At 43.0% G+C, this 13,260-nt stretch overlaps 1 protein-coding gene across 1 annotated transcript in view; it reads right to left on the bottom strand.

Annotated features, from left to right (window-relative positions):
• PITPNC1 (phosphatidylinositol transfer protein cytoplasmic 1) overlaps positions 1–13,260 on the bottom strand; it is a 56,930-nt gene that overhangs the window by 26,169 nt on the left and 17,501 nt on the right. Inside the window, exons 2-4 of the mRNA XM_072351682.1 lie at positions 5,394–5,542; positions 2,213–2,301; positions 1,844–1,851 (exon numbers count right to left, since the gene is read on the bottom strand). Coding sequence (XP_072207783.1) covers positions 1,844–1,851; positions 2,213–2,301; positions 5,394–5,542 — 246 coding nt within the window. The remainder of the gene's footprint in view (positions 1–1,843; positions 1,852–2,212; positions 2,302–5,393; positions 5,543–13,260) is intronic.

Genomic DNA, 13,260 nt, shown 5'->3' on the forward strand with positions numbered 1-13,260 from the left:
AACTCTGCTCTTCAAACACCCCTTCAGCTGTATCTCCTCTACATGCCTTCCCTGCAGTGCGTTCCAGGTGTTGTCTCATCAGATTAGGAAAAGATCGCTTCCCCATTCAAATTCTTTGAGAGTGACATTGCTCTTTGGTTTCACAACACACTGCATTTCAAATTCAGACATAAGCTTGTCTGCTTCAATCATTCCTACCCGTCTCCTTCAGTCAAAGAAAAAAAGTACACAACAGAGTAACAGGCATCTGTGTGACACAGCATGTCATCTTCCCAGGGCAAGATTAAGCTGCTATCAAAGGTTTAATCACTTAATTACTGTAAACTGCAACTGAAGACACCTTCTGACAAAAATAGCTGAGGCTCTGTCCCTTTCTTGCTATTATCCATTAGGGTGCATGTGAGTTTCTTACAGTAAATACATGTGAAATAAAGCAGAATGTATAATAAATGCAAGTGCTGCTCCAGAAGCGATGCCTCCTGTTCTACTACTTTGGCATCAGGGTGGATGTTGGTGAGATGGCAGCAGAGGCCAAACCTTCCCAATATTCTGTTACGTGCTGCTGCTGTGTGACAGATGGCAGCGAAGGGGCAGCCTGACACAATTGCGTATGACACGGGAGTGAGCAGAAAGCAAAGGGGTGGAACTGAATTCCTCCATGTGGAAAACATGGCACCCACTGACACTTGCTGAACGTTGATGGAGACCAAGCGGTGGATGTGAGCACACTGAGGGGCGGGTGGTGCTTTTCAGCTGTAGTGACACTGATGAGAACAAGCCACATTCTGGATGGCCACGCACAACTGTCACATCACAAGATGAAAAGCACCTTGATTAGCCTGTCTGTGTGAATCAACTAATGGTGGTGACTGTGGAAAAGCAGTGTTTTAGAGCTGAGAATTTGCTCCATTAAACAGTGTTATTGGACTCTTTGTTTCATGGAAATAAGCAGGAGGCATTACTTTTGGAGCAACCTGTGCATATAAAGCAAACGTTGAAAAGTAAAGTTCATCTACCCAAGTTTTCAAACCCAGCCCACCGCATGAATAACTCCAAGCCTCCACCTTTCAGAGCTAAGCGCCTCCAAATCCCTTTATTTTGACTCCTTCACATTTATCACATCAAAATCTTTCTCCTGTCTCTGTTCTTTACAGGTTTAAAACACTGCACGAGCACTTTGAGCACTGCAGAGTTAAAAACAGATGGATTACATTTTATCCGTAACCAGACACTCAACCTAAACCAAGGCAGCTGTTTCTGAACCTGTTTTCCTTCCACCTGGAATTTCCTCACCATCTCCTCCTCTTCTTCCAAGGGCTGTTGAAAACCCGCTGTATATTATTGAGGTCAATGCATTTAGAACAATTTTTCTCATGATTTACATGCTATATTTTGCCTCAGCTCTGCTAGAGAGAACAGCTGATTATTTTTTTTCCTGGGCACCAGGCCCAGTTTATTCCTAATTTTGCCCGCAGAACGCAGTTTCCCAGATACCAAACCAGAGATGAGCATTTTATAAGTTAATAAAGCAATAAATAAAACAAAATATGTTCTCATATCACCGAGTAATAACTGGAACTTTAAAAGCCTTGCCTTGTTTTATAGAAGCTTTTCTACGTTACAGTTACTGCATCAATATGTACCACAGGATTTCAAACGCTATAAAATAAGGTCAATAATTCATAGGGAACAGTTCAAATGTAACGTTTCGTTTCTTAAGCAAACAGTTCCATTTCTAAAGGTGTTACATATTAGTTGTACTAAGGAGGAACCAGTTTGGCTTCCAGTACTACAGTTCACATAATTACATGGTATTTATAGAATAAAAAGAAGAAAAACTTACTGTGTATTCTGATTTCCAATTGTCCATTTGTAAAAAACAGGAACGATGAGGGAAAAGAAGAAGAAAAAACAAACAAACAGAAATGTGAAATAAAACACTGATGCAAAATCCTTGCAGTAAACACACATTAATCATTAACAAAATGCTGTCTGACAATCTGCTGATTCACGTGTCATTAAAGTGCATGGGACAACAAGGGGTACAAGCACAGAGTCTAAGGACAGGATGGCTTATTTGCAAGGAGGGTATCGCATAGATGACAGCTTTTACTTCACCACAGTCAGTGTCTATCATCCAGCATGAGATCTGGAGCTTCTGAAGGAAAGCTAAACTACTCAAAGACAAGTCAGTAATCATTTCATTCCTTACCTGTGATTGTATAAGGATAATAATTCCAAGCCTTCTCTGTAACATAAAATATTTTGGGAACGACTGCTCTAGCCCAGCTAGGTAGTTTGCTGAAAATAAGAGAACACACAGTTAGAATACCTTACGATGCATGAGTGTGGAGTACAGATGCTTCCAAACATGCTCATACTCCGCTAAGTGTTTCACAGGATGCCGTAACACTCAGACCTCACAGTATTGTTTATCTCATGAATGCGTTATTTCAGATTTCTTCACAGACGTTTATGAAGCCAAGGCAGCTTGTTCCCCTCCCAAGCAAGCAATATGGCACCAGTGCAATGATCTCTGATCAGACACCAGACGAGGTTTCAGCGCAGTTTCAAGAACTGAGCCTCGAAGTTTAGGTCATGGAGGACGCAGCAGATGAGCCCTGCAAGGTGTCTGTGCCACAGAATCCTCAGCCACAGGGAGGCACTCTCTAATAAGAGCTCATGAGCAAGTCTGTGGTGCTGGTCCACTTCCATCTTGACTCTGCCCTTTGCTCTTGGAGGCCGCTTCCTATTCCCCCATAGCCCTTGCTGGCACACAGTGCCTTACTGTCAGGGCACCAAACAAGTGATGAACAACCACACATTGTAAAAAGAAGATGCAAACCCACCATTCAAGCCTTTCCTAATGACATCAGCGAGGATCACCTGAGCTGTCAGTAACAGAGATGCAGTGCTGGCTGCTCAGACACGGACCTTCTGAGAGCACAAACTGCATCGTACTTTAGGGACTCAATTAAAACTGTGTTGGTTTGCCAATGTGTCAAGGAGATCACTCAGGCTATGGGTGAATCTTTACTGAAGTTCTGTTTTCCAACTATAAATATTTGAAGCAGTTGTGCTTAAATAACTACACGTGCTGGAAGTAAAATGACTTCTGTATTAGCAAACTTAGGGGGAAAATAAGCTTGGATCATTAAGGTTTATTTAACCATGATCTAACTATGCATAAATATTGAATTTGCCCAGAGGCAACGTGCAGACATTAGCACGCAATCTGAAGATTCAAAGTCAAGTGCATTGACTTCTGCTCTCTGATGACATTGCTCAAAAACAGGTTTTCTTTACACAAACCTTTCTTGCATACAGTCTTTTATGCACCATTTTACAAACGTAACAATTAAAATATCAGCAAGCAAGAAAATGCAGCTTTCTTGTGAGAAGAAAGTGCTGCTTTCTTGAGCAACACTGGAGGCATAAAAACACAGAACAGTTCTAAATCGATGAAGGTGCTGATGATAGGATCTCACTCATTGTTCACGAGCATTTGGCAAAGCACAGAGGACAACTGCTCACCACTGTGTGAAGCTGTCCAAACCTATCTGCTGTTGGAATCTTTATAGCGATGCTCCTTCACAACTCACCGCAAATTGGTGCAAGGTGTCCCGTGATGAATGGTTGCAAAAACCAATCAGATCACCTGAGATCTACTAGAGCAAACTTTAAAGACCATCTGCTTGAAAACTATGCGCGTAGAGGAATAAAAATGGAATATTTGGGCCAAGATGAGCTGTGCAAGCAGGAAAGGACAACTGTTCCCACCAACTCAAAGATAAAACCACCAGGCCAATAGAACAGTTTCTTCACCTTTCTACTCCTGAATTTAACCATGAAAGTAATTTAATTTAGACTGATGACGAGAAAACAGAAGAATGGAATGAAGGAAATCGAAGCTTATTAATACAAGAAAGAAAGCTGGAGGGAAAATGATGCCCAACAACGCCTAATATCTGTGCTTCTTTCCTCAGTTGGACAGGAGACAGATTTGGCAACGTGTTACAGAGCTACTGGCTCTCCATGGGATCTGCACTGCCCAAGTACCCACCTCACTGATCTCAACGCTGCTCTGAGGTTCTCCCACAAAGGTTTCATACAGTTATCAATATCCAGTTCAACACAGCAGCAGGAAAGGTATGACAGCTTGCATTTTCCATTGGCCTTGTTTCCCAGGATGTACATCTAGTTGGATTTCTGAAGCATGAGGGCAGCTTGTACCGGGAAGTGCAGTAATAGCTTATCTCTGAGTGCATTGTGTTAGTCTTGTAGGAAGTGAGACTCTCTGCGGTCAGAGATTCCAAAAATGTCTATTTAAACAGCATAGTTTCCTGCTGTAACCATGATGGATGTTGCTGCAGAAGCAGCAGTGTGGCTATTTTTATCCATACAAGTAGTTCTCGTCTACAGAGGCGTTATAGAAATAGGAATACAGTAAAAGTACTTGATATAAGCTCCTATACAGGAAGTGACTGAATTTGAGCAGTACAAGCTGAAGCTAAATAAAGGTTCTTGTAAAGTAGCCCCTTAAACCTGATTTCAAATACCCACTGTAGCCTTCAGTGATGTTCAAGTTCCTGCAGGCATGTGAAACCTCTTTGTCAGTGGTTACACCCATCTTTGGGCAGGAGATCCTCTGGTCCACTGCCTATGCTAACAGAACCAGTATGCTTCCCAAGTACATCTTACATGTGCTTTCTAGGTCAGATCCATTGTGGTTATTATGAATTACAACAAAGTGATGATTCTGAACACGCCCTTCAGTGCATATAATGCCTTATCTCTTAACATGGAGGAAAGAAGTAACCAGAAACAAACAAAAAAATCTGGGAACTCTACAATAGGAACAAATTTATTGATTTTTACCAAGTCTTATATCCAGCCCCTGAGAAAAAAGGAATTACGGTCACAATAATATTGAATGTTGGCAAAATATATTGTTTGATTGCATGTGTGTGAGTGTGCAGTGTTACTGGTGACTCAATTTAGCCCGAGTGAAGGTTAGATATGTCAGGACTGCAGAGGAGGAGTAACCTGCAATGTAAAAACAATAGCTCTACTGTTTCTGTGCTTGCTATGAAAGAGCATGAAAGAGTAATAGAAATGAAGCAGGCCAGGGGGAATAGAAGAACATCAGAAAAGCAGCAATATTCAGTCAGTTCAGTGGTAATACGAAGACTGAGCAATACATTTCTTAGGTCACAAACTTATGTATTTAAATAAATACAAAAGCAAACCTGCCTTTGAGTTGGGAGGTACAGACCTTCAGCAGCATAATTTCACCACAGGAGAGACATATTTCACTTTTTTGCCTGACAAGGACATTCACTGCTAACTGTTATTACTGCCCATGCTGAAAGAAGCAGTTCTATTGCACTTGCCTGTTGAGATAGACACGTTTCTCTGTTAGCTGACCATTGCCGTGGTTTGGGTCCTCATAAGGTTCGTTCTGCACCACTTCGACACCTTCACCTCGGTCACTCTGCTCATGGCTGTGCTTGCTTATCATGTACAATTGCCCAATTCTGTACTGCAAAGCAAAAATCAAGAACAACGTATTCACTTTATGTAATAGGAGCATTCATAAGTCAATGTCATACAAAGATATATTATGACGTACAAATGTAAGGCCATCTAAGGGATGAAAAACAGCATTTTGAAGCTTTATTCAGGCCTATGAGCAGAGTTCCTTCCGTTATCTTATTAAATCCAGGGCTTCACTTATAGAAAAAAAACATATGTATTATGTTAAGAATAACTGGACATTTAATACACTGCACTGAAGGTGGTTTTAAATGGCAGGTGAACTCCTCCTGTCACGCCAGCATGATACCAAACAGTGAAGCCACATGCGTGGATTTAGCACGGAAAGATGCAGCGTGAGCACTTACAGAAAGAAGTCTGAGAAGAGTGATTTGGTGATATCATTAAAATAGGCACGAGCATTTATCTTTGCTTTACATAGACTCACAAATTATTTAGGAAGCCAAAACCCAGAGGCTGCAATCACAGAGAAATAAATTATTGCTCTGGCAATTGACTTCTTTTTCTTCCCTGCAGCCCGTCTGCATCTACTCCAGGGCTTTTTTCTCCAGAGAAGCATAATGAAAAGTACATTCCCAAACTTTCATTAGCAAAGAGTTTTAGAGTAAAAACGCATATTTTGTTCTGAGATTTCAGCCTTCCTGAAGCCCCTTCCACATTCTTGAACACACCGCACTTCTCACAAGCAACTGTCTTTGGACCTGTCCAGTTTTATCCATTGGATCCATCACTCCTCCAAAGTAATTTATTTAAGGACATCCACTCTAATCACGTCTACCACATCAATCACCTCCAACACAACGGACAACCCCATAATGGCTGAGCTCTACTGAATCTTTTTCTCCTCTATCTCATCACCTCGGTTCTCATCTTCAAGGCTCTGAAGAGCTGTCGACTTCAAAAATACACTTCAACAAGTCTCATGAAAAACTGCCTTCTCTGCTTCACTAATAATAAATGAATGCACTGATACACAGCCAAGGCAACGCCTGCAGACAGAGCGAGCACTTCCACTGGACGAGCTGGTAGTGTTGGAAAGGGGAGAACTTTCAGGCACATGAAGCTGCTCTTCAGCTCTGAAATCAAAGCTGTGTTCTTCAAAGCTGAACACAAGTCGAGCAAAAATGCACCGCTTCTAATTGGATATGTATGAATGAGACCACCTGTGAGCAAAGGCACTGCCTGCAGAGTGATAAGGATGGTAGAAAAGAGGAGAGGTGATAAGGTGCTTATCTTCTGATGGAAAGAAAGAGATCAGTAATTTGTAGCCTGTGGAACATGAAAAGGTGAGTTGAGGAAAGGGGGAGAGCAATTACAGTCTGCCATAAAACCAGAATCACTACTGAGATCTCTGATCTGATTTCTGCTACTTTTGACTTTTATTTGCCACAGATATCTCTGGAAAGTGTTTCATAATTGCACATGACATCGCATGCTCAGATTTCCTACTTCCATGCACTCCTGGCAAGTTTGCTCTCAGCTGAACACAAAAATCTCAGTTTCTGTGGGAAACATCAAGACAAACGTGAGTTGATGCTGACGATGAATAACAGAGCTGTGCTGAGGCATTCATTTGCTCCAATATCACAAACCGGAGATATTCACATTAACAACACGTTTAGCCAATAGAGACTGATGTTATTTCATGGACACACGCTACCAGGAACCGCCAGCAGAACAGCACACCACCAAGGCTGTAAGTCACTCTGCTTAGTACATGGGCAAGGATGGCTGAGCTGCCGTATCACAGAGGAATCACCTCACAGACATCGCACAGTCGGTGCTTACAGAAAGTTCTGCTTCTCTGACGAGACCCAGAGCCACAAACATTGCAGCGTTAACTGAGATTAACAGAGATTAACAGATTAACTGAGATTAACAGATTGCTGAGATTGAACAGCACAGAATTTTGCCTCAACTGAGCGCTGCCCAGCTCAGCGCTTTCACCACAGCACACACCTGTAAAGGTGTTCAGTTCCCAGTGGTAATTACCTTAGTCAAGTGGTTTCTCTTATCACACTCACTGACTATAAATCCTTCAGCCCTTCATATTATTATTATTAGGCATCACCATGCCTTTTGAAATGGGCAATGCCTAATGCATTCTCAGGTTAATGCAGAGCCCTCACATGCGGGCAATTATAACACCGTGCCTGTGTAGATGATGATTCACCGCTATTAAGAATAATTTAAGAAAGTCTTTTCCACGACACGCGCTGCAGGTTCTGACAGGGTGATTTGTCTTCCTTGCTATTAACATTCCTCGGTTGGTTTTAACCAGCACAGAGGAACATCCACTGTTACCATTTGAGATGCTCCATGTACTGGCAGACCTGCTCTGCTCCCACCAGATCTACTTTTTGAATTCCTTTTTCTTCTCAACTGCAGGTTCCCATCCCAGCCTCTGGCTTGCACAGGTATTGCTTTGCAAGCCACAGAAGTGAACATCTTGCCTTACAATGTGTGCTAACCACTACCTCAAGGCTTTCCTGAAGGGCGCTGCTATGGAAGGACATCAGTCAGACAACCACTGCAGCACTGAGCACCTTCCTGCCAGCCTTTATCTACAGAGCCATGAGCAGGAAGAACAACCCTCAAGTCTCTCCTACACTGTATAACTTAGCAGAGTGAAAGTAGCAGCTGATATTTCTAAACTAGTGGTTTTCCTGCAAAAATGACTACATTGTAGGCTCGGGTCATGTGAAAAGAATCCTGCTGGTTTTGACTCCTGGGAAAACCCAGAAAGAAAGCATGAATAGTAAACAGAGAGCACAGAAAGGGTGTGTTTTTATAGCCCAGTGCAGTACCTTGCAGAGAGCCTGGCTGCAGCTGGGGTGGCACCAGATCTCACTGAGGCCGCCTCTGCAGAGAGCATGCGAAACGTACACATAATTTGAGTGCCAATCTCTACACCACAGCGCTCAGAGCAAACCAGGCACCTTGCACTGCATCCACTTTGCCATGTAGAAATATCTTAAGTGCAAAGAAGTTTCTAGCAGCTGTTTCAAAATGGCTGTCCTGAGGCACCACTGCAAGACTGTAGTTCCAGAAGCAACAGGAGCTTTCTAAAATATCACTGTCAAGAACACATCCACTTTAGCTGTGCAAAAGATAAATCCTCTGAAACAGCAGCAGAATTGATCTGTTACAAGGAACAGCACCCAAGCTCTGCGCAACTGGCTTCATCCAGCAGCAGGCACAGAGAGATGCACCAGTTAAGGAGTGCCGCGGTCCCAAGCATCTTCTGATTGAAACTTAGCAGAGCTGCACTCTGTCCTGAGCATCAGGCAAAGCCAGTGCCTGAAATAAGCTGTGTGGCACCACAGAATAATCCAGCAATGAGAAAAATACGCGTCTAAGAAAAAGAAACCATGTGAGAAAGCAAGATACTGATCATTAACCAGCAGTGGCAGAAATGAGATACAAGAGAAGTAACATCACATATAAAGAGTTACTTTGTCTACAGATGTGACCTGAGCCTCCAATCAAGGCAGGTCAGTCAGTGGTGTAAATGTCCCTCACTCCAGTAATAAATAATCTGGCTAGTCCAAGTTTAACATCGAGCTTTAAACCTTCCCTTCAACTAATTCCTGCACACATCTATGGCTCGTGATGCACTGCACATCTGCAGACTTGCACCAGCAGCATTTTTCAGCATTGCCCTAATTCATTGGAACATGTTTTTGCAGCCTCACAAATAAACAGATGCAGCAGGGACGGCTGACTTTCGCACGCTGTAAAGTGCAATTCTTACTGCTTTCATGTTTGTGTTGCCTTCCTCAAGGAAGAAATTCCTTGTGCAAATCACTCCAACTGTTAAGATTCCAGTGAATGACATTCAGCAGAAACTGGAATAGGATGTTCAGCAGAACAGCACCCCTCCTCCACAACTTTCATCTAAAGAAACCTGATCTATGTTCAGTTTGAAGTGTCCTGGCACACTGATGGCTTGCATCCTACGTGAGCGATGCCACAATTAATAGAAGCAGATTAATAGTAATCACAGTTAATACACACACAACACTGCTCATTTCAGTTTTCACTGAAATGGAAATTAAATTGCAAATTTTCAGCTTACATGCAAATACGTTTTGCTAAATATAGCTCGTGTCCTGTTCAGATGCTGGTAATTTTGTGTTTCTCCACCAGCTGTGCTATTGAAAAAAAGCAGCTGTTTTCATCCTGAATGTACAAGCTCATGTTTTTTAAGAAACAGTTCTTAATAATGATATTCTGCAGCGAGTCAGCTGGTTAAATCTTGCAACTGTTTACATGATGTGCTTCTTCCATAATGGCCAATAATACCTCATTATCTGGGTCTATGAATGGATGTATATTTCCTGAAAGAGATGCACATGATTTGCTTGAGCCTGTACCCAAAAGCAGAAACAGGAGCTGGAAGGGACCGCCCATCTGCCAGCAATGCACACTGGAACACCTCTCCCATCTGCGGGTCCCTATTCCTGAGCACGCACCTCCGAGCCGCACGGAGCTCACACCTTTAATTGCAGCTTGTTGCTTTTCAGGCACAATCCACTTTGCAAAACCGGTTTGATGGCTATCAAATATCATTGATGTATTTTCTAAGCAAATGCAACAGCGTGTTGTATTTGTTAACTATAATACATCCATGAGGTTGCAGTCAACCTGAAGGCTGAAGTTCAAAGAGCTGTTTGTTAACCCTCTTTAAATTTTAACTCAGAAAAATGAACTCAAACTTGCAACATAATTTTTGCAGAGTTTACCACGTTTCTTATGGTAAGCAAGGCCCATTTCCTGCTACCTCAGGAAAAAAAACAACCTCCTCCTATTTCAGATGCTCCAGGAAAAGTCAGAATGAAAGAGGAGAAGGTTCCTCCATCCATCCATCCATCCATCCATCCATCCATCCATCCATCCATCCATCCCTGCACACGCAGTGACACCATCACCTTTCTCTCACCATGCAAAGAAACATTCTCTCTGAATTAGTGGCAGTGACCAACCAATTTGCTTTTCTAAATTGACATGCCATACATATTAAATGCATTTCTGTTGCCTAGAGGAAGGCCAAGGAGCAGCCAGGCAGTGCAGCACTGCAAAAAGCTGCAGCCACAAAGCTGAGACCGCACAGAAAGAGCAGCTCCTCCAGACTGCAGAAGGATCTGTGTTCATTTTCTGATTCAGCTCAGTTTGAACTGGGATGTATTTGACCCCTCCTGGATGTGATGCTGCAGTCAGGTCCAGCTGTGATACGGATGGACCGGACACACGTGCAACTCTTCCCATGCAATGGAAATGAATGTTCACTATTTGCATGGCTAGTGGCACTCAACTGATGAGTAAGTAGAACTTCTTTCCCCTCAGGTTACTCTTCTCTAATTACTCTTCAGTAATTACTCTTTTTTCTTTGTCGCTTATAAAATCTCTCTTGTACTGAAAACATCAACTTTCAAGTACAGAGAATGTGATGCTTTCAGGAAAAAAACGAAAATCCATGAACATTTTGCTTTTAGGAGCACTGAAGAAACTACAAAGGATTCGATAAACTCCATCACAACCAGAGGGGAGCAATTCTGTAATTACATTCTTTGGTAAGCAAACTCCTTAGGAGGCATTTTAGGCAACATAATTCTGCCTGTAAGGATAAAAAAGGGAGAACTTTCTTAGGAGATGCAATATAAAATGGAAAAAGACCCTCAGTATCAGAACATAAGGCTTACCTAAGGCTTACCATTCACAGGCTAAAGGAGTAGAAAATTAAACCTGCCTTCTGATCTCTCAACTCATACAAAAACAAAGCAGATAATTTTTCTTTGCTGCTTCCAATGAAACAAAAGTTGTTTCACAGTCAGAAGGAACATCTGGACTATCCCAAATAATTTCAATGCATGTTCTGATCTTATCAGATGGAATCAACTTCAGTTTGACTGTTGAAATGCAGTTTGATGCCTGCCTTCCCAGGATAAACATAACAGTAGAATGCAGTGTCTTCAGACAGCCCAGACTCCAGCACAGGACATTCATCACCTGTCCCTACCTTACAGGTTAGGGTGATGAGGATATTAAGGTCAATGAAGAGGACACACATACAAGCAAGACTCGAACTATTTAAGAAGGAAATTAAGACATACTTAACCATACTCTCCATTCCTAGATTTACAAGATAAACTGAAATTAGTACCAAAAGAAGATAAAACATTGCCATGTCAGTTCATGGGGACAAACACTGCTGTCCAAACGCCTGCTCCATAAACCCTCAAGTGACAAAAACCATCCTTCACTGGAATAAGGCTCTACAGAGGGAACATGCTACTTCTGCACAGCTTCCCTCCGTGTGCACACCAAGTCTCCAGTAAATGTGTTAAGTGCTTTCTGGGCAGCAATGAGTTACTTGAATAGAGTGGAAAGCCCCTCCTGTTGGCTGCAGAGGCTTTGGACCAAGGTGAGCAAACAGCTCCCTGCACTCACACACCAGAGGTAACCGCTTCCTCAGCAGCCGGAGCCAGTGGCGTCATTCAGAACATGTCTTTTGGGTGTAATAGCTCATGGTGTATGGCAGCACCAGGGAATAGAGCTGAACTACAACAACAAGATGGGTAACTAGATAAGATCTCTTTGTAAAGAACCTGGTTTTCTTCCTGCAGTACTTCAGACCACAGCAGGGCCACGTGATTGCTGCTTATGCAAGTTCTCAGGGCTGTAAACCTGCTAACAAAGACAGAGTTCAAAATGGCAAACATAGAGCTCAAAGCCTCTCATGCATACATGGCGCATTGTCAGCAGCAAGAGCAAAAACTTATTGCAGGCCGACACAGCTCCATCTTCTGCTTGTGCCTGGAGTCTGCCCAGAGCCCAGGCTCAGCAGGGCCATGGCACACCAACAGCGCAGACCCCGCACTGTCACCTCCCAGCCACTCTTTGTAACATCCCCTTCTCCCCTCCTGTACATTCACCCTATAGAACAAACACACTTAAGGAACGTTGGTAGTTCATTATCTAACTTTGAAACCTAAATTCTCTATTCTGCTTCCCTCTCCCTTTTTCTTTTTAATTCTTCTTTTCCCCCCTCCCTGTGCTTGGTGTGGACTGCACAGTTCCCTTGGGAGTCAGATAACCATCCGGGCAGGCAGCACACTGAATTCCTGACTGCCACGGCTGAACTGCTACCCAGCACCTCCGAAAGAGGAGCTGATGCTACCCAGCACACAGCAGGGGGGCACAGTCTATTCTGCAGCTCCTTCCTCGATGATAAGGACCTGATATACCTGCTTCCCCATCTCACACATAATCACAGCTGGTCCCTGCCACTGCAGACGGCCAGGCCAATTCTACCTCTAGAATCTTTTCTTCCATCTAGGCTGCAGTTAAAAATAAATAAGCACATACATAAAACCCCACTTTCTGATGGAACGGATAGCAACAGGACATTTGCTGGCTTAACCAGTCACAGCTCTCACTGAGAGGCAGCTATCAGCTTGGCTCTGTGGGGAGCCTTGCAGTGCTACTTCTGTTGGAGCCAAATGGCTGCCTTGCTGTGAGCACAACTGCTGACAATTGGGTAATATGTGGCAAGAAGTCTGGCATTGCCAGTGGGACACATGCATGCATACAAGCCGTTGTGGGTTTATATACTGACTTGTCATGCATCCATTCCCTTACTGTGATCCTGAACTGGGCACAGAAAACTCAGCATTATTAAACAAAGTTCATTTAATGAAAGGA

The sequence above is a fragment of the Excalfactoria chinensis genome, chromosome 17 (genome assembly GCF_039878825.1).
Source record: "Excalfactoria chinensis isolate bCotChi1 chromosome 17, bCotChi1.hap2, whole genome shotgun sequence".
Classification (NCBI taxonomy): Eukaryota; Metazoa; Chordata; class Aves; order Galliformes; family Phasianidae; genus Excalfactoria; species Excalfactoria chinensis.